Raw genomic sequence first — 21,449 nt, 5'->3', positions numbered from 1 at the left:
AGAATAACCTAACCACTGCTGCTGCTACCCTCAAACAGATGTTACACATGTCCCGCATAGTCACAAATATAAATATGTGCCCTTGTAATACACAAATAGCACATAGTGACCGGCTCTATATGCCCCTGGGTATATCCCACAATGTAGGTATAACCCTATGCAGATAACAAACCTAAAAAGTGTATAATAACACTGATAGATACTACTAACCCGAAGCAATAGTACAGCGAGGGCAAATCAAGGAGGCCACAAATAATATAATGCAATATATCACAAAGAGCCTAACACATATAGGTAATACATACCGCAAGACATGATTGGGGGTAGAAGAAACAGCACTGGTCAGCCAGGAAAACCTCGACGCGCGTTTCGCCTCAGCTTCATCAGGAGGTAATAAAAACGGGCCCTCAACCTAAATTTATATCCAAAAAAGGGCGCCAAGTATACATAATGAACTCACATGATTCAGCTGCTGTGTCCTATTGAGCGCATCCCCACCTGATGCTGCGCGCCGCGGTCAAAACATGGAGACGCCATTCTCATCAGGAGGAGGGGTGGAACGCACGCCATACGCTCCAGCCCGCCTCCCAAGGAGACGTAGCAGTGCGCTCATGTGACCCGGAGCATAGCGCACCACAGCGATGCGCTGAAACAGCTGACAGGGTAACCAAGCAACCCTGTAAACTATACACTAGGCGTCCATAGCTCAACACCAAAAACCATAACGAAAGAAAGTCTGGCTATAAGGAAGATATATGAGAAGAAAGAGGACTTATAAGGAAAAGGTCAGAAACACTATGACAGAGTGGAGTCTGATCCGATCCATTATTAGCGCTATTCAGCTATATCATAGTAATACGGGACATACTCATGCGCTTACATAAATACCGCAACAGTTTTATATGATATTAAAATAGTGACATATTAGTGAATACTGGAATCAATAAAGTGCCAAAGTGCAAGAACCTCCCTACTCATGACATACACATGATACATAGTCCTAGTGCAAATATAAAAAATATCTGTGAAAATAATAATAGGACCATATTCCATTAGAAGAATGGACAATATTAATAATAGTGTCTACACATAAAACATTCAATAGTAAAAAAGTGACAAAGTGCAAACATACAATAAATATGATAAAATAATAACCACAAGTGCCAAAATTAATGTGCAAAAATAAAAAATATATCACAATTTCATATCACTTTGCTCATACGTCTTGATAGTTCATATAGTGGTATCTCCCAAAAACGAATGATGGGGTCTTCTCCCACTTCCCATTCCATTCAACCCATCCTAACGGTCACATAGGAAATATTATGGTTCCAATATTCAAAGGGCAAATGTCTCCTCCTCTAATTCCCAATCTTACCAGATCTATCCCCCTGAAAGAAATCCCCCTGGGGTTGCTGTTATGATTCTCCCGAAAATAATTTGCAATCGGTTTCAGTTTCTTGAGTTTCTCTTGTTCAGTGATCTCACCTGCTGCCCTAATGTCTCGAATGTGTTCGAGTACTCTGAGTTTGAACGCCCTAGTGATCATCCCTATATAGATGAGACCACATGGGCACGCCGCATAATAGATGACCACCTCTGTTTAGCAGAAAATGTGATGTATAATTTTGTATTCTCTGCCCCCACCGGAATCAACAGACTTATCTAATCATATACTGGCAAGAGTGCAGCTACCATACTATATAGATTTTACCTCTGATTTTATTTTATTTTTTGTATTAGCAGACAATATTTGCAGAGGTTACAGAAATTCCTCAAAACTGTCAAGGTTGGAAGATACTTGGCAGATGAATTACAATCTTATTGTAAATATATGTAAAAAAGTGTATGTAGCCCATGGTACATAGTAACATAGGCTAAAAAAAGACATTTGTCCATCCAGTTCGGCCTGTTATCCTGCAAAGTTGATCCAGAGGAAGGCAAAAAAACAACATGAGGCAGAAGCCAATTTTCCTCATTTTAGGGGAATAAAATTCCTTCCCGACTCCAATCAGAATAACTCCCTGGATCAATGACCCCTCTCTAGTAGCTATAGCCTGTAATATTATTACCCTCCAGAAATACATCCAGGTCCTTTTTGGACTCTTTTAGGGAGTTCTCCATCACCACCTCCTCAGGCAGAGAGCTCCATAGTCTCACTGCTCTTACCGTAAAGAATCCTCTTCTATGTTTGTGTACAAACCTTCTTTCCTCCAGACGCAGAGGATGTCCCCTCGTCACAGTCCTGGGGATAAATAGATGATGGGAGAGATCTCTGTACTGACCCCTGATATATTTATACATAGTAATTAGATCTCCCCTCAGTCATCTTTTTTCTAAAGTGAATAACCCTAATTTTGATAATCTTTCAGGGTACTGTAGTTGCCCCATTCCAGTTATTACTTTAGTTGCCCTTCTCTGAACCCTCTCCAGCTCTGCTATGTCTGCCTTGTTCACAGGAGCCCAGAACTGTACACAGTCCTCCATGTGTGGTCTGACTAGTGATTTGTAAAGTGGTAGGACTATGTTCTCATCACGGGCATCTACATTATCTTATTGGCTTTGGCAACTGAAGTCCCCTATAATAACAACCTCATTATGATTTTCCACCTTATCTATCTCACTTAGTAGTAGATTTTCTGTGCACTTTGGTATATTACGTGGTTTATAACAAACTCCTATCAGAATTTTATTATTGTTTTTGACCCCAGGTATTTCTACCCACAGTGACTCCAAAGTGTGAGCTTTAGACAGTACTTTACATAAAGGCAAACCCTTCCTCCTCTCAGTTTTTTACAATGCAGTATCTTCCCCTTCTATAAGGTAGTCACCCTCCCCTGGTCCCTAGTTTCAACACTCCTCCGACCTTTTAGCCATTATTTTTTCTCCTAAAACAGCTGCCCCTTCCCCATTGAGGTGCAGCACATCCCTACGATAGAGCCTGTAGCCGACAGAGTAGTTGGCCCAGTTCTCCAGAAACCCAAATCCCTCCTTCCTAGACCACTTGAGCCACTTGTTTACCTCCCTAATCTACCCCTTTCTTTCTGGTGCGGCTCGTGGCACCGATTGTATTTCAGAAAATACGACATTTGAGGTCTTTGCCCTAAGCTTGCAACCTAAGTCCCTGAAATTATTTTAAGGACCCTCCACCTACCTCTAACATTGTCATTGGTGCCAGTGTGTACCATGACTGTAGGGTCTTCACCAGTCCCTCCCGTAATCTATCAACCCGATCCACGATATACCACTGAGGAAGGAGCGTGCAGGCTCCAAAACGCGTTTGGTGATAGATTAAATGCAATCTAGGAAGACCCCCTAAAGGATTATATACCGAGATTTACAGCCACGAACAAAACCCAAACAAAAAAAAAGATTTACATTTGCTAAAGAAAAACGGAAGAAAATATTACAAACACTCGAACTGGGTGAGGGTTTAATAGTCCCAGACTTAGTAGTGGTCTGTTAACCCAGAGGAAAGGTGAAGTTACTAACACGTGGGACACCAAACCTGGAAAGGACACCATTGCGGCTACGTCACTCGGTATATGGGGAGTTGTTCCTGTTGAAGATGTCAAGGCAGTAATATAGCTGCTCAGCAGCGATAACACTCTAACCATACTCTATTGCAGGGATGGACAACCTGAGACCCTCCAGCTGTTGCAAAACTACAATTTCCTGCATGCCCAGACTGCCTACAGCTATCAGCCTACGGCAGGGCATTGTGGGAGTTGTAGTTTTACAACAGCTGGAGAGCCTTGGGTTGTTCATGCCTGCTCTATTGGATATTGTGTTCTGAATGAATACTACAAATTATATAAGGGGCATTGTAGAACTAAGCTAATGATCTAAGGGATATTATCACTTTTATTTTATTTTTACACCAAGAGAGACTATATACAAATAGAATATATTAAAGGACACTTAATGAAATAGAATATATTAAATGATATTATATTTTCAACAAATCAAGAAATAACAATTGAAGAAATCACTATGATTAATTGAAACTCATTTTTATTCTTATTCTTACAATTTTACGTTCTTTCACAATCACTGGGTTCGATAAATATTATTCCCTTGATTAATCATGTTAAAGAAGAACTCTTTGACTCAATCATGAAGATATTTGATTTGGATAAAATTATGGAGCAACAAAAAGAACAGTATCTACAGTATATTGCCTATTACTTATAATAACCAGTCTCTACCCGTTCTATCTATATATTTTTTTTCTTTATATCCAATTAAAGCACTAGATTTTAATACAGCTCCGAATGACAGAGTGTGTGTTAATATAATTAATTTTTGTATACCTCTTTTTGAGAGGCTTTTAGGGTAACCCTTTTTAACAGGGCACCTCACTCCAGAAATCACGACAAGTGAGCCACTACATATATTTATTCACTATTCCTGATACATAATATGTTGAACTCCAGTGCCAGAAAGACAAAACACCATTCAATGATCCCAGTCTTTGTGACAGATTGCCCTATTTGTACCCCTAATGATAGAGTCTCCCTCTACCAGCATCTATCTGGCCTGGCCTGCCCTCCTGGTTCCATTTTTGCTGAAGATGACATTCCCCTGACTAGCAGAGGAAATGTCTTGCTGCAGCAGTCCCATCCCTGTACTGACATCCCCATCACCTGCCAACTTGGCAAACTTGTGGGGGTGTGTAAGATTAGGGCTAGCCTCCCTGGCGATCTTCCCTCTACCTTGTCTTCTAACTGTTACCCAGCTAGCTGCCTCTCTTTCCTGCTCTTCCAAACTACCACACTCCCAATCATCTACCCCAGCGAGCGTCTGCTCCTTTCCATATTGCCAAGGTATCACAGTGTTGAAAGTCACTAATGTAATTTGTTCACATTTTGCATAGAAATATGCCCCCTCAAAGGGTTGTTCAAGGACTGCATACATTGCACAAGATGTTGACTTGACTGCATTGACAATCATGGAGCACATATTTGCTAATGGGATTAAACAAAAACAAGGTAAACCACACAATGCAATGAAAAAGAAAAACACTGAATACATGCAGTTCCTTCCTAATGTCCATTAATCTAAAGTCACTTAATCTTAAATCACACACTTAAGACAAAACACACTTGCAAGCTCCCAAACTCGTTTTTTCACTCTGCTTATATAGCTGCTATTTCGAAATCCAAAAAAACTGTCTGTAGAGAAAACGGAGCAGGAGAAAGACGATGAATGCCAAGCAGCAACTGCTAGAGTTAATACAGTCCTAGGTTGCATAAATATGTGTGATAAATGTGACTCATTTATGATGTTCAGGGATGGGACTAACTCTGAGGGCCCACCCCCTTGGTCCCTACATCATGATGGCTGCTATTTATCCTGGTATCTGATGTTTATAGGCAGCTCTAAAGATGGGTGTATTCACATGTATGAATACATCCACAGTCAACATAGAAATGTGGCTACTAAATGCCATTTGCATGTCGACAAAAGGCACTTCCATTATAAATAATTACTGTGGTGGGAAGTTTGAATTTAGTGTTTTTCCTCCATAGCCCATTCAGACTGATTAGACATAACATATGAAGATGTGATCACCTAATAATATTGAATGACTGAACTTATTATATACATTTTGTCCCCAGTTCCTTGGAACTTCATCAGTGTTCCCTGAAGGTGATGGAGCCAGAAGGAAGTCCTGCCCGCAGTCTGTTGAGATTGATGGGAGATCAGGGATGTACAGCAAAAGAACTGGCAGACTTTTTACAAAACATCGGCCAGTCAAATGCTCTTCAGATCCTGAGCCCCCCGGGTGAAGTGGTTGGAACTTTACTTTTGATATTTTTTTTGTGTTGCTCCTGTATCCCACGAATACACTGACGAGCAAAAGGATAGCAATGTTTTGAACTTCTGACTTTCAGGCTCCATATCTACGTGAGACTACCATCATCTTATGGACAATCATCTTGGCTATCTCATAAACTGGACTTGCAGCTATTTAGCATATGATTAGTTATGCAGATTCCTGTCATGTAACTACATTGTTACTGTTTTGCTCCTGATGGTGGAACAATCTTTTTTCTTTGTATACTACAAATTACAACCTGTTCTCACATTCTAATAGCTCAGTGTGTTATTAGGTTGATTCCCAAGCGAAAAGGCACTGGATTCGAATCCAGGAGCAGCCATGAAGAAGATTTCCCAAGAAAAAAGAAACAGCATCATCCAGCTCATCGATAGTGGTATCTTGGCCAAGAAAATTGCCAAACTGCATCAAGTGAGCGCCATGACAGTTGGAAGAATACGAAATGAAGTCCGTCCTTCCTTTCCAAAGTCAAGAGGTGGACGTCCAGGCAAAATATCAAAGTCAACAAGTCGGCTCATCACAAGGTCTATCAGTTCTGGTGCAACAAACACGGCAGTGGAGGTGGCTCGTAATGGTTCATAATAGTGAGATCACAGATGTCCATTACACGAGTCTGGAATGGTGGCCTGAAAAAAGGTGTAGAAGCCTCGACATCAATATCGTCATAAGAAGCGTCAGCTCGAGTTTGCAAAAAAGTATGAACAGTGGACAGTAGAATATTGGAAACTGGTGATTTGAAGAGATGAGATGGGCTCTGATAAGTGCAAATGGGTCTGGAAGAAACTATGGGTATGAAAAGGACGACATAGTGTTCCAGCAGGACAACGACCTGAGCCATATGTCGAAATTGGTGAAGAAATGGTTCAATGGCAATGAAGCAGAGGTGCTGGATTTGCCTTGCAGCTATTTAGCATATGATTAGTTATGCAGATTCCTGTCATGTAACTACACCTGGATTGGCCCCCACAGTCCCGAGACCTCAACCCAATCGAACACTTATGGGTAGAGTTGAAGAAAAAGCTGTATTCGTACCCAAGTGAGTCGACCAGTATGCACCAACATTGGGAATGTGTAGAAGAGACTTGGGAACAGATTTTGTAGAGACATGCTTGAATCTGATCGAGAGCATGCCCAGAAGGATTCAGGCAGTGTTGAAAGCCAATGGTGGATTTACAAAATAATAAAAATAATTTAAATTTAGAATTTTAGGAGCAAAACAGTTATAATGCAGTTACATGACAAGAATCTGCATAACTATCATATGCTAAATAGCTGCAAGTCCAACTTATGTATGAGATAGCCAAGATGATTGTCTATAAAACGATGGTAGTCTCAAGTTCTATAAACAATAGACCCAAAATGGCCCAGGATGTATCAAGCTAATAAAGATTAATAGCCAAGGGCTATATGGATCCTGTTTGTGGCCTAACTTTTAAAATATTACTTTTATTAAATCATTTAAAAAGTTACCCTATGATGGATACGCACGGGAAATATGCAATGTCCTTAGGCATGTCTTACAATCAAAGACTTACAATCAGTCCTAAGTCCTTATTCAAATATAACATACCACAGGGGTGCCAATCTTAAAGATCACCTGGTTCATAGTCTCCTCCAGGAGAACAGCACTACTCATGGAGCAAGTAAGGACAGAGCCCGAGGTTCTACACTATGTGGTGATAGCTCCTTTTGCAAGTATATTCCAAGAATTTGAAATTTCATTACGGTAATCCTACTGATGAGAACAAATATGAGATCAGACAATTAATAACCCGCAAAACCCATGGAGCTGCCTGCTCCTGCCCCAATCTTTATGTAGGCAACACAAGAACTAAGGCGTTGAATTTCCGGACATATAAGTGCTATTAAAACTAATAAGGATACAGCTGTCTCTCGACACATTAAATATAATCCAAATACATTGTGGTTTTGGGGCATAGAAAAAATACAGTCGGGCAAGAGGGAGGAAATTTGGACAATAAGTTGCTACAAAGTGAAGCCCGGTGAATATACAGACTTAATATGATGAGCCCTACTGGCCTTAATGAAGTTTTTTTCCTTTTCTGCCTTCATCTAAAATAATAAAAATAAAAAAAAATTGGGCGAAAAATGAACGACAAGTAAATAAAAGCCAATAATTATTTCTATTTCGCCCCATCTTTGTAGATGGCACCAACCTAGTAAGATATGTGTCCCGGATATTACTGCAGTGACAGAAAATTCAAAAGAGAATAAGACCACTGTAAATGTACTTATAAATTGGACTGGAACCAGGCCCGTCCAGTATCCATACAGTAAGGGTTTTTTACTCATATACATAATAATATGCTGTACTAAAAATATGCAGCACAAGAATAGGCTGTATTAAAAATAAGCTGTACTATGAATGTGATATACTAAAATATGTTGTATTAAAAATTGTGCTAAAAATATATTGTAAAATATGCTGTTAACTATAAATTACTGATTAGGGAGGTCAGACCTGATATGAATCTGCGCTCGAGATTACCAAAAGTGAGGACATAAATAAGGAAGTGGGTAATCCTAAAATATAACATTTAATAATTTTGCAGATAAAAAATTAGAAAATCCTAAATAAAGTGTGCAAAGACAAACCTTGGGATAAAGGGTAATTGAGCCCTACGTAATACAAGGATAATTATCCCAAATGAAAATACATGAATATATTGAAAATATAGTGCACGGCGGCACTAGTAACCAGTAGGTCCTACCGGTACCACGGGACAGGAATCAGATCGTTCACCACCAGCTGTACTCCAATAAGGATATCTCCACGGATGTAAAACGATGAAGAAGTGATATCAGGCAGTGATACACAGTTGTGTAGGGTCCCTGTACAAGCCCTATGGCTGGCTAGCAAAGAGGCCCTAATACTAGATATAGGTAGCAGCCTCACCACAGGGCACTCGTCCTAAAAAGGACGACCCCGTCCGGAACCTGTCCCTGAAAATCTAAATACTGTATGTCCCTAAAAATCTATGAAACGCTCCCTACACACATGTTTCACTGCCTGATATCACTACTTCATCGTTTTACATCCGTGGAGATATCCTTATTGGAGTACAGCTGGTGGTGAACGATCTGCTTCCTGTCCCGTGGTACCGGTAGGACCTACTGGTTACTAGTGCCGCCGTGCACTACATTTTCAATATATTCATGTATTTTCATTTGGGATAATTATCCTTGTATTACGTAGGGCTCAATCACCCTTTATCCCAAGGTTTGTCTTTGCACACTTTATTTAGGATTTTCTAGTTTTTTATCTGCAAAATTATTAAATGTTATATTTTAGGATTACCCACTTCCTTATTTATGTAAAATATGCTGTATTAAAAATATGCAGTACTAAAAATATGCTGTATTAAAAAATATATATATATATCTTGGAATGTATAATCTATTGACCTATTAGGTATAAATATGTGGCACAAAAATATACTGTACTAAAAATATGCTAAAAAGATGCTGTAAAATCTGCTGTACTATGAGACCTATTGGGTATAAAAGAGATATAAAAAATATGTAAATCTAAATACAGATGTAGGAATAAGTGACAATAATATACAGTACAGACCAAAAGTTTGGACACACCTTCTCATTCAAAGAGTTTTCTTTATTTTCATGACTATGAAAATTGTAGATTCACACTGAAGGCATCAAAACTATGAATTAACACATGTGGAATTATATACATAACAAAAAAGTGTGAAACAACTGAAAATATGTCATATTCTAGGTTCTTCAAAGTAGCCACCTTTTGCTTTGATTACTGCTTTGCACACTCTTGACATTCTCTTGATGAGCTTCAAGAGGTAGTCACCTGAAATGGTTTTCACTTCACAGGTGTGCCCTGTCAGGTTTAATAAGTGGGATTTCTTGCCTTATAAATGGGGTTGGGACCATCCAGTTGCGTTGTGGAGAAGTCAGGTGGATACACAGCTGATAGTCCTACTGAATAGACTGTTAGAATTTGTATTATGGCAAGAAAAAAGCAGCTAAGTAAAGAAAAACGAGTGGCCATCATTACTTTAAGAAATGAAGGTCAGTCAGTCCGAAAAATTGGGAAAACTTTGAAAGTGTCCCCAAGTGCAGTCACAAAAACCATCAAGCGCTACAAAGAAACTGGCTCACATGCGGACCGCCCCAGGAAAGGAAGACCAAGAGTCACCTCTGCTGCGGAGGATAAGTTCATCCGAGTCACCAGCCTCAGAAATCGCGGGGTTAACAGCAGCTCAGATTAGAGACCAGGTCAATGCCACACAGAGTTCTAGCAGCAGACACATCTCTAGAACAACTGTTAAGAGGAGACTGTGTGAATCAGGCCTTCATGGTAGAATATCTGCTAGGAAACCACTGCTAAGGACAGGCAACAAGCAGAAGAGACTTGTTTGGGCTAAAGAACACAAGGAATGGACATTAGACCAGTGGAAATCTGTGCTTTGGTCTGATGAGTCCAAATTTTAAATCTTTGGTTCCAACCACAGTGTCTTTGTGCGACGCAGAAAAGGTGAACGGATGGACTCTACATGCCCGGTTCCCACCGTGAAGCATGGAGGAGGAGGTGTGATGGTGTGGGGGTGCTTTGCTGGTGACACTGTTGGGGATTTATTCAAAATTGAAGGCATACTGAACCAGCATGGCTACCACAGCATCTGAGACCATTATTCTGCCAGCATCTGGGCCCACCAGTGGGTCGTCTGATAGCAGGGTTGGAGATTTATACCCCACGTATAAATCATAGTCATTGTTTACAGCAGCAAGTGACCATTACTGAAGCTTCAACCTAAGTTTCCGGACAAGTAGTATATCAAAAGCTCTCACCTGCTGAAAGAGAAAAAAAAATGCAAAAACAATGTAAAACATAAAATATAATCTATACAGTATAAAACATAATTTAACACATATAAAATCAAATCCATACAATATAAAACATAATGTAATACATATAAAATATCATCTATACCAGTGGTGGCGAACCTATGGCACGGGTGCCAGAGGCGGTACTTGGAGCCCTCTCTGTGGGCACCCCCACCCTGGAAAAAGTCTGAGTGTACCAACATGCCTTAGACCTTTCCTGCCATTCATCAGCGCAGGACGCACCATGAACAGCATAGGCAGCGCACTGAATGTAGACAGGCTATTATAGCTACTACATGATAAAGTACATGAAAGATATACTATATTGGACTGTAGGATTCATGTTAACTTGCTGCGTTGGCACTTTGCGATAAATAAGGGGGTTTTGGGGTTGCGGTTTGGGCGCTCTGTCTCTAAAAGGTTCGCCATCACTGATCTATACAGTATAAAACATAATGTAACACATAAAAATCCATACAATATAAAACATAATTTAATACATATAAAATATAATCTATACAGTATAAAACATAATGTAACACATATAAAATAAAATCTATACAATATAAAACAATCTATGCAAAACATGATAAAAAATAAATCAGATCCGGCACTTGATTTCCACTGCTGAACATACTCAGATGTGTCATAGTGAATCCACGTCCTTGTGTCTGTCTGCTGCTGGCTGTACGTGAGTAATACACGGACCGGGGCGAGCAGATTTCCTGTGTGACACACTGCAAAACATGTATATATCTAAGGAAAAACTGCGCCTCTCTGTGGGGCTGCAATGAAAACCGGTCCCTTCCATACTGACTTTGCGCTTGCTGTTACAGTATGGTTTCACCATGCGACGGTTATCTCTGACACATTTTCCCACATAAGAATATCTGTGAGTCGTACCATGTTTAGCTTTTCTCTATATTGAAGCAAGTTATCAGGAGCACTCTACCATGTGACTGCAAAGTCAGAATGATTTAATGGGAGTCTGTGAGCAGACATGCCTATACAACCGAGTATGTTCCCCATTAATCAATATGCAAATGAGGTGTTAAATGCAACGAGGGTAGGCTAAGCCCTCATTGCACCAAAGCTCCCCTCCTTTCTCTGCCCAGCCCCTTGGACCATTGACTGACACAGCCAGGCAATAAGAAACCTGTATTCTGCCGCATGCGCCTATATATTAGAACCCCGCCATAAAACTCACCCCATTATTAGAACCCCCCCAAAAAAACTCACCTCATTTTAAAAACTGCACCCCAAAGTATTCAAATGACATTTAGGAAGTTTGCTAACCCTTGAGGTGTTTCACAGGAATTAATATAAATGTATACCGCCCAACAGGTATCAGTGTTATATCACTTTCCCCAAACACCACCATTTCTCAAAACTGTGGCACCCTGTGGCAAATCTGTTTCGACTTTTAGTTGCTGTTACGTCCTGCATAGGTGCCTTATACTGTAGGAAGCCCCAGTGCTAAGAACAAGGGGCGTGGTTAGTGTCACATGATCTGCTGATGTCAGGACACATCTCATTGCCCTATGGCATAATGGGACTGAAGTCACATGACAAACCAGGAAGTAGGATTCAAACATGGGGGATAAGAGAAAACTGCAAATGAGGCAAATTTTAGAAAGAAAAAAAAAACAATCCAAGGAGAGAATGGGAGCTAGAATAATTGATGAAAATACATTGGGAAAGTGAAAAGTAGTCTATGACCCAACCTCTTTAATGTAAAAATAAAAAATAAGGGCAGATTTTCAATATTAATCCATTTTTAGTGATATAGAAATAATAGTCTAAATGTATTTCCCTGATTCATGTGGCCCTTGAGTGCTACTTGTCTCATATACCGACGCAACTTTGGAAACTGAAACTGTCAAAGAATTACTATAGGGATGCAGTGAGCATTTTAATTCTACAGGTTTCACAGAATTTATTAATGGTGGGGCATAAAAATAAAAATTACATGTTAACAATAATATGTAGTTTTAGCTCTTTTTTTTTTTTTACAAGGGTTAACAGGAGAAAAAGCACCCCAAAAATTGTTATGCAATTTCTCCCGAGTGCGGCATTACTCCATACGTGGTCATAACCTGCTGTAACGGCGCACAGCAGGGCTCAGAAGGAAAGTAGCGCTATTTGGCATTTGAAACACATATTTTACTGTATGGGCGCCATGTCAAATTTTTGACACCCATGAGGTACCAGAGCAGGAGAGATCCCAGGAAATAACTTAATTTTTCAAACTACAGCTAGTGGTGTAGTGATGGTTTTGACCCCACAGTTTTTTTTATAGAATTGATTAACATTAGACCATAACAATGAAAAATCTGATTTTTTCCAAAAATACGTTGCTTTAGCCCCACATTTTACATTTTCGCAAGTGTTAACCACTTTCAGTCCGCCCATAGGATATAAACGTCCTATGGGTGGACCTCTATTTCTGAAAGCACGTTTTAAAACATCCTTTCAGAAACAGCAGCTGCACGCTAATCGTGCAGCTGCTGATCGGGTTGCCCGCTGTCAGTGACAGCAGGGCAACCCAGAGATAAGGCAGGGACAGTTCCCAGGTGTCCCTGCCTTCCGGATCGCTGCAGACACAGCGCTCACCGAGCGCGGTGTATGCAGATCAGGAAGCGCTGTGCGCTTCCTGTTCCGGCCCGGCGGTCATGTGACCGCCGGGACCGGAGAGTGCAGGAGCTGTGTGAGGTCTTTCAGAGACCTCGATCAGCCCTGCTCTGAGGCTGTACAGCGCAGAATCACGCTGTACAGCCTCTCTGGGGGGGTGCATTTCTCCTGTAACTGGGGCTACTATGTCAGCCCCAGTTACAGGAGAAATCAACAGTGAAAAAAAAAAGAAAAAGTGAAGCAAATGTCCCCCAGAGGTCTTGTATGACCTTACGGGGGACGAAAAGTGTAAAATTAAATAAAAAAAAATAAAGGGTTGAAAAAATTAAATAAAAAAAAGTTTCACATGTAAAAAAAAAAAAGTCCCCAAGTAAGGAATAAAAAAAAAAATTTTTAAAAATAGAAAAAAATAAATAAAATAGACATATTTGGTATTGCCGCGTCTGTAAAAACCAGCTCTATAAAAATATCACATGACCTAACCCCTCGGGTGAACACTGTAAAAAAAAAAAAAAACTGTCAAAACAAGCAATTTTTGTCACCTTGCATCACAAAAGGTGCAACACCAAGTGATCAAAAACGCGTATGTCCCACAAAATGGTACCAATAAAACCGTCACCTCATCCAGCAAAAAATGAGCCCCTACATAAGAAAATCTCTCAAAAAATAAGAAAAACTATAGCTCTTACAACATGGAGACACTAAAACATCATTTTTTTGGTTTCAAAAATGCTATTATTGTGTTAAAGTGAAACAAATAAAAAAAGTATACATATTAGGTATTGCCGCGTCTGTAAAAACCAGCTTTATAAAAATATCACATGAGCTAACCCCTCAGATGAACACCGTAAAAAAAAAATAAATAACTGTGTCAAAACAATAAATTTTGTCACCTTGCATCACAAAAGGTGCAACACCAAGTGATCAAAAACGCGTATGTCCCACAAAATTGTACCAATAAAACCGTCACCTCATCCCGCAAAAAATGAGCCCCTACATAAGAAAATCTCTCAAAAAATAAAAAAAACTATAGCTATCAGAACATGGACACATTAAAACATAATTTTTTTGTTTCAAAAATGCTATTATTGTGTAAAACTTTAATAAATGAGAAAAAGTATACATATTAGGTATCGCCACGTCCGTAACAATCTGCTCTATAAAAATGTCACTTGACTGAACCCCTCAGGTGAACGCTGTAAAAATAAATAAATAGAAACTGTGCTAAAACAAAAAAATTTTTGGTCACCTTGCCCCATAAAGTGTTATAATGAATGATCAAAAAATCATATGTACCCAAAAATAGTACTAATGGGGGTATCCACTATGTAGGCCCCACAAAGTGACTTCAGACCTGAACTGGGGTTTATAAAGTGGGTTTTGGCAATTTTCTTAAAAATTTGAAGAATTGCTTCTAAACTTCTAAGCCTTCTAACATCCTAAAAAAATAAAATGACATTTCCAAAATGATGCCAACATAAAGTAGACATATGGGGAATGTTAAGTAATAAATATTTTATGAGGTATCACTTTCTGTTTTAAAAGCAGAGAAATAGAAATTTAGAAAATTGCGAATTTTTCAAATTTTTGGGTAAATTTGGGATTTTTTCATAAATAAAGGTGAAATATTTTGACTCAAATTTATCACTACCATGAAGTACAATGTGTCACGAGAAAACAATCTCTGAATGACTTGGATAAATAAAGGCGTTCCAAAGTTATTCCCACATAAAGTGAGATATGTCAGTTTTGCAAAATTAGGCCTGTTCAGGAAGAGGGCAAATGGCCCAGATGGGAAGTGGTTAAAAGGAGAAAAAACACATCATTTTTTAAACAATTTCTCCTGAGTACAGAAATATCCCAAATGTGGTCATAAACTGCTGTGGGATGTGTTTTTTTGCAGGTCAAATTGTAGTTTTTATTGGTACCATTTTGGATACCTTTGGCTTTTTGATATCTTTTTATTTCACTTTTTGGGAGGTGAGGTGGGCAAATATTGCAATTCTGTCAGTGTTTTTTTTTTTTTTTTTTTGGGGGTTCACCATGTGGTATACAGGTCCTTCAAAAAAAATTAGCATATTGTGATGAAGTTCATTATTTTCTGTAATGTACTGATAAACATTAGACTTTCATATATTTTAGATTCATTACACACCAACTGAAGTAGTTCAAGCCTTTTATTGTTTTAATATTGATGATTTTGGCATACAGCTCATGAAAACCCAAAATCCCTATCTAAAAAAATTAGCATATCATGAAAAGGTTCTCTAAACGAGCTATTAACCTAAACTTCTGAATCAACTAATTAACTCTAAACACCTGCAAAAGATTCCTGAGGCTTTTAAAAACTCCCAGCCTGGTTCATTACTCCAAACCGCAATCATGGGTAAGACTGCCGACCTGACTGCTGTCCAGAAGGCCATCATTGACACCCTCAAGCAAGAGGGTAAGACACAGAAAGACATTTCTGAACGAATAGGCTGTTCCCAGAGTGCTGTATCAAGGCCCCTCAGTGGGAAGTCTGTGGGAAGGAAAAAGTGTGGCAGAAAACGCTGCACAACGAGAAGAGGTGACTGGACCCTGAGGAAGATTGTGGAGAAGGACCGATTCCAGACCTTGGGGGACCTGCGGAAGCAGTGGACTGAGTCTGGAGTAGAAACATCCAGAGCCACCGTGTACAGGCGTGTGCAGGAAATGGGCTACAGGTGCCGCATTCCCCAGAAACAGCGGCAGAAGCGCCTGACCTGGGCTACAGAGAAGCAGCACTGGACTGTTGCATGTCATTCGGAAATCAAGGTGCCAGAGTCTGGAGGAAGACTGGGGAGAGGGAAATGCCAAAATGCCTGAAGTCCAGTGTCAAGTACCCACAGTCAGTGATGGTCTGGGGTGCCATGTCAGCTGCTGGTGTTGGTCCACTGTGTTTTATCAAGGGCAGGGTCAATGCAGCTAGCTATCAGGAGATTTTGGAGCACTTCATGCTTCCATCTGCTGAAAAGCTTTATGGAGATGAAGATGTCATTTTTCAGCACGACCTGGCACCTGCTCACAGTGCCAAAACCACTGGTCAATGGTTTACTGACCATGGTATTACTGGGCTCAATTGGCCTGCCAACTCTCCTGACCTGAACCCCATAGAGAATCTGTGGGATATTGGGAAGAGAAAGTTGAGAGACGCAAGACCCAACACTCTGGATGAGCTTAAGGCCGCTATCGAAGCATCCTGGGCCTCCATAACACCTCAGCAGTGCCACAGGCTGATTGCCTCCATGCCACGCCGCATTGAAGCAGTCATTTCTGCAAAAGGATTCCCGACCAAGTATTGAGTGCAGAACTGAACATCATTATTTGAAGGTTGACTTTTTTTGTATTAAAAACACTTTTCTTTTATTGGTCGGATGAAATATGCTAATTTTTTTTTATAGGGATTTTGGGTTTTCATGAGCTGTATGCCAAAATCATCAATATTAAAACAATAAAAGGCTTGAACTACTTCAGTTGTGTGTAATGAATCTAAAATATATGAAAGTCTAATGTTTATCAGTACATTACAGAAAATAATGAACTTTATCACAATATGCAATTTTTTTTAGAAGGACCTGTATATGATTTTATTCTGTAGGTTGATACGACTATGGTGAAACAAAATTTGTATCGTTTTTTCATGTTTTGCTACTTTTGCATCATAAAATCACTTTTTATTAAAAATCTGTTGCATCACCCTATACTAACATCCATAAAATTTTTACTTTTCTGTCAAAGTAATTGTGGAAGGGCTTGTTTTTTTAGGACGGGCTGTAGTTTTTATTGGAATCATTTTGGGGGTACATATAACTTTTTAATCACTTTTTATTTATATTTTAGAAGGTGAGGTGGGCAAAAATTGCAATATTTAGTGTTTTTTGTATTTTTATTTTATTTTTTTATGCAGTTTTCCATATGGTGTATATATGATATGATAACGTTATTCTGTGGGTTGATTTTATTATGGCGATACCAAATTTATATAGTTTGTTTTTTTCATGTTTGACTATTTTTGCCTGATTTTAGAATGACACCTCTATCATAGGTGCAGAACAGTGAAAATGACAGCAGTGCCAGATTAGTCACGTGATGGACACTAACGATGCCCGTGCACTCCTCCTACTATGATGGGGTCTTTTGAATTTCTGTCATGATGTCCGTCGTTTTACTAGACAAAATAACAATGCCCTGTTTTTTTCTTTGTAGGGGTGAAAGTTGTCATACAACCAGAGTCGATGGCGGTTCGTTCTGGACAAATTGCCAAGCTGTGCTGTATAGCTGCTGAACATCCTGTTGTTAACTACCAGTGGTTCAAAATGGATAAGGAGGTGGATTCTTTTATTCTATAACATATATGTAGATAACACACATAACCTCCACCATTAGATAAAACTTAGAGGCCTATTGCATACTGTGTTACTATTGAGTTCAATGTGAAAACTGTATGCACTCAGCTCCCCCTAGTGGTGATTGCATAGAGTGAGAATTGTATCGTCCATGTAGAAGATCTGAGTCAAAATGGACAATCATATTAAATCTCTGCCCGTTTTATACCCCCATCAACATAAATACACAGAACATATGCTGATATTGTATAAGGACAGTGTGTGAGGACTGATTGTTTTACTTTATAACCTGAACCACAGGTCCCGTATGGTAATTCCTCAGAACTGACATTTAACCCTGTGCATGTGGACGACACCGGCTTCTACATTTGCAGAGTCAATGACACTCATACTTGTGATTTTAGTAACTGGGCTCGGCTGGAAGTTATTGAAAGCAATTTGGCATGTCATGGTAAGTTATGTAAGGTGTGCAGAGGGGAAGAAGGCAAATGTGTCATTTATGTCTCGCTCTGCTGGTTTTTGTAACAGTATATTTTCTCTATCGATGCCTGCGGGGGAGGTAAAAGCTATGCTGTGTGCTCTGTGCCAGTCAGATTTATCCTCTCAGTAGCTGCTTCTCCCCCCCTCTCACAGCATGCAGTCTCACACACACAGGATGAGAATCTGCAGCTACGTACCACTCAGCCCCCTCATCCCTGGACTTTATGTACTTTACTGCTACAAGTGGTTTTTAGATTCCTATATGTCCAGTGTGAATTCACGAGGGATCTGTGTCATGGGATATGAGATGATGCAGCTTACCTGCAGTCCTATGTAAACCTTTATAATATAACATAGGATGAGCTATTGTCTAAAATGATAAATACTAGCAGGATTATTAACTCAGGCTCATTTGTTACGTTTTCATACGACTGACATTTCTGCATTGGATTACTTGAAATCTTTATATTGTGAAGTTGTTATGAATGTGAGAGAGACTTTGTAAAGCCTGAAGTTTGGGGGGCCCAGCGACGCCTACGGAAAGAGGGTCGCACGGTCAGAGTCGGAGGACTTCTGGACCATCTCCCCCCCAAGGGTGCTGGTGTGGTCACAGCCTGGAGGCTGCTGGACCGTGTATGGCTGTGTGAATGGCGCTCTATAGGTGAGGTACAGACAACACGTGTATTAGGTAGAGCCCAGGCGTTTATTCTCGATGTTTATGTGTGTGATGGTGCTGAAGTGCCAAAATAAAGCACCTTTTGGACTTGAACCCAGTTGTCACAGAAGTCTGTGATTGCGATCCCTTACAATATACATTTGTGTTCTTTAAATTGTGTTATTTTTTGATAATCCTAACTCTTTTTTTTATTATTAGTTGTCACTTTCAAACCCACCCAACTGTGGTTAAGACAACTTAATAGCATCAATGTTATTATGAATAATCTACTGTTATTGTTTAGTTTTTTACAATAAAAATTGCCTCCTATGTACAAGAATATAACTACTAAAATACTGCTCCTATGGAAAAATGAATAACTGCTCCTTATGTACAAGAATATAATGATTATAATACTGCCTCCTGTGTACAAGAATATAACTACTATAATTCTGTTCAATGTACAAGAAAATAACTACTATAATACTGCTCCAATGTACAAGACTATAACTACTATAATACTGCCTCCTAGGTACAAGAATATAACTACTATAATACTGCTCCTATGTACAAGAATATAACTACTATAATACTGCTCCTATGTACAAGAATATAACTACTATAATACTACTCCTATGTACAAGAATATAACTACTATAATACTGCTCCTATGTACAAGAATATAACTACTATAATACTGCTCCTATGTACAAGAATATAACTACTATAATACTGCCTCCTAGGTACAAGAATATAACTACTATAATACTGCCTCCTATGTACAAGAATATAACTACTATAATACTGCCTCTATGTACAACAATATAACTACTATAATACTGCTCCTATGTACAAGTATATAACTAATATAATACTGCTCCTATGTACAAGAATAGAACTACTATAATACTGCTCCTATGTACAAGAATAGAACTACTAAAATACTGCTCCTATGGAAAAATGAATAACTGCTTCTTATGTACAAGAATATAATGATTATAATACTGCCTCCTGTGTACAAGAATATAACTACTATAATTCTGTTCAATGTACAAGAAAATAACTACTATAATACTGCCTCCTATGTACAAGAATATAACTACTATAATACTGCCTCTGATGTACAAGTATATAACTACTATAATACTGCCTCCTATGTACAGGAATATAACTACTATAATACTGCTCCTATGTACGAGAATATAGCTACTATAATACTGCCTCCTATGTACGAGAATATACCTACTATAATACTGCTCCTATGTACAAGAATATTACTACTATAATACTGTCTCATACAAGAATATTACTACTATAATACTGTCTCATATGTACAAGAATATAACTACTATAATACTGCTCCTATGTACAAGAATATAACTACTATAACACTGCTACTATGTACAGGGATGCAACTGCTATAATACTAACTTGAATAACTTTTGAACAAAAACTAGGCTTCTTAGGACATGTAATGTATGCCCATCCCCCGTGGTAGTAATCCAACAGACACATTGCCCTTTAGGGCCTGTATAAACAGGAGAAGCCAGCTGTGCAGACATGAGCTGCCTGGGCTTGAGTAGAACTACAATATAAAGGTTTCAGGTGTTTCGGTTGCTCTGAATGCAGTGATAACTCTTCTTTCTTTCTTAGGAATTTCAATGTTGCCTGACAATAGACTTCAGATATGTAACCAACCTCAGTCCCAAACGCTGGCGGCGGGGGCAAAGCTTGTGCTGGAGTGTTCCGCCATAGGAAAACCCTTGCCGTGTTATCAGTGGTACAGGAATGATGTGGCACTGGTGGATGCGACAACTAGCGTGTATACGGTAGGTGTGCTACTTTCAGTATGTCTTGGAAGGTACTGGTCCTCTTTGTGGAGATCCAGCTGGTGTACAGAGTCTTACAGGCAATGCTCCATGGGAAAAGTATGCAAATTAGCTCTCCTCCAGAAGGCAGAAAACTGTCTCTCCAGTGCCACCTACAGGTAGCTACACCATAAGCCAAACCATTAAAGAGCCTTGAAACTTGATATCATGGTATGGAAACCACAATTGACTCCCACACAGGTTGCCATCTACCGAGCCTACATGATAAATGTGTCTTTCTGGTGATGTTTCTTGGCCTCAGGTTTTGCTTATGTGGTCATTTATCCTTCCCCATTTATTCTGGCTTCTCCCACCATGCTGTGCGGTTTATAGCTTCAGTTTTGTTTTGGATGGCTGGTGTTCAGATCTCGGCGGAGTTCCTGTGCTTCCAGACTTAGGGCTCATGCACATGACCGTGTGCTGCCCGTGGCCATATTGCGACCTGCATATGACGGGTCCGCAATACATGGGGCACCGGCCGTGTGCAGCCGCATCACGGACCCATTAACTTGAATGGGTCCGCAATCCGGGAGATGAGGTGCGGAAGCACGGATCGGAAGCCCACGGAAGCACTATGGAGTGCACTACTTTTTTGAGGTGCAGACCGTCAGATGCGGATCACGGACCCCATTCAAGTGAATGAGTCTGTGATTGGCTGCGAATGCCCCACGGGCGGTGCCCGTGCATTGCGGACTACAATTTGCAGTCCCCAGCACGAGCACGGAGCC

General features: G+C 39.7%; 1 protein-coding gene across 2 annotated transcripts in view; it reads left to right on the top strand.

Annotated features, from left to right (window-relative positions):
• Positions 1 to 21,449, top strand: part of MALT1 (MALT1 paracaspase) — a 110,032-nt gene that overhangs the window by 31,980 nt on the left and 56,603 nt on the right. For both annotated transcript variants that reach the window (XM_044276346.1, XM_044276345.1), the window contains exons 2-5: positions 5,622 to 5,788; positions 17,579 to 17,700; positions 18,019 to 18,169; positions 20,507 to 20,682. In XM_044276346.1, the coding sequence (XP_044132281.1) occupies positions 5,622 to 5,788; positions 17,579 to 17,700; positions 18,019 to 18,169; positions 20,507 to 20,682 (616 nt within the window). The remainder of the gene's footprint in view (positions 1 to 5,621; positions 5,789 to 17,578; positions 17,701 to 18,018; positions 18,170 to 20,506; positions 20,683 to 21,449) is intronic.

The sequence above is a fragment of the Bufo gargarizans genome, chromosome 1 (assembly GCF_014858855.1).
Source record: "Bufo gargarizans isolate SCDJY-AF-19 chromosome 1, ASM1485885v1, whole genome shotgun sequence".
NCBI lineage: Eukaryota > Metazoa > Chordata > Amphibia > Anura > Bufonidae > Bufo > Bufo gargarizans.
Note: the sequence above shows the minus strand (reverse complement) of the source record. Positions and strands in the feature narration are given on the sequence as shown.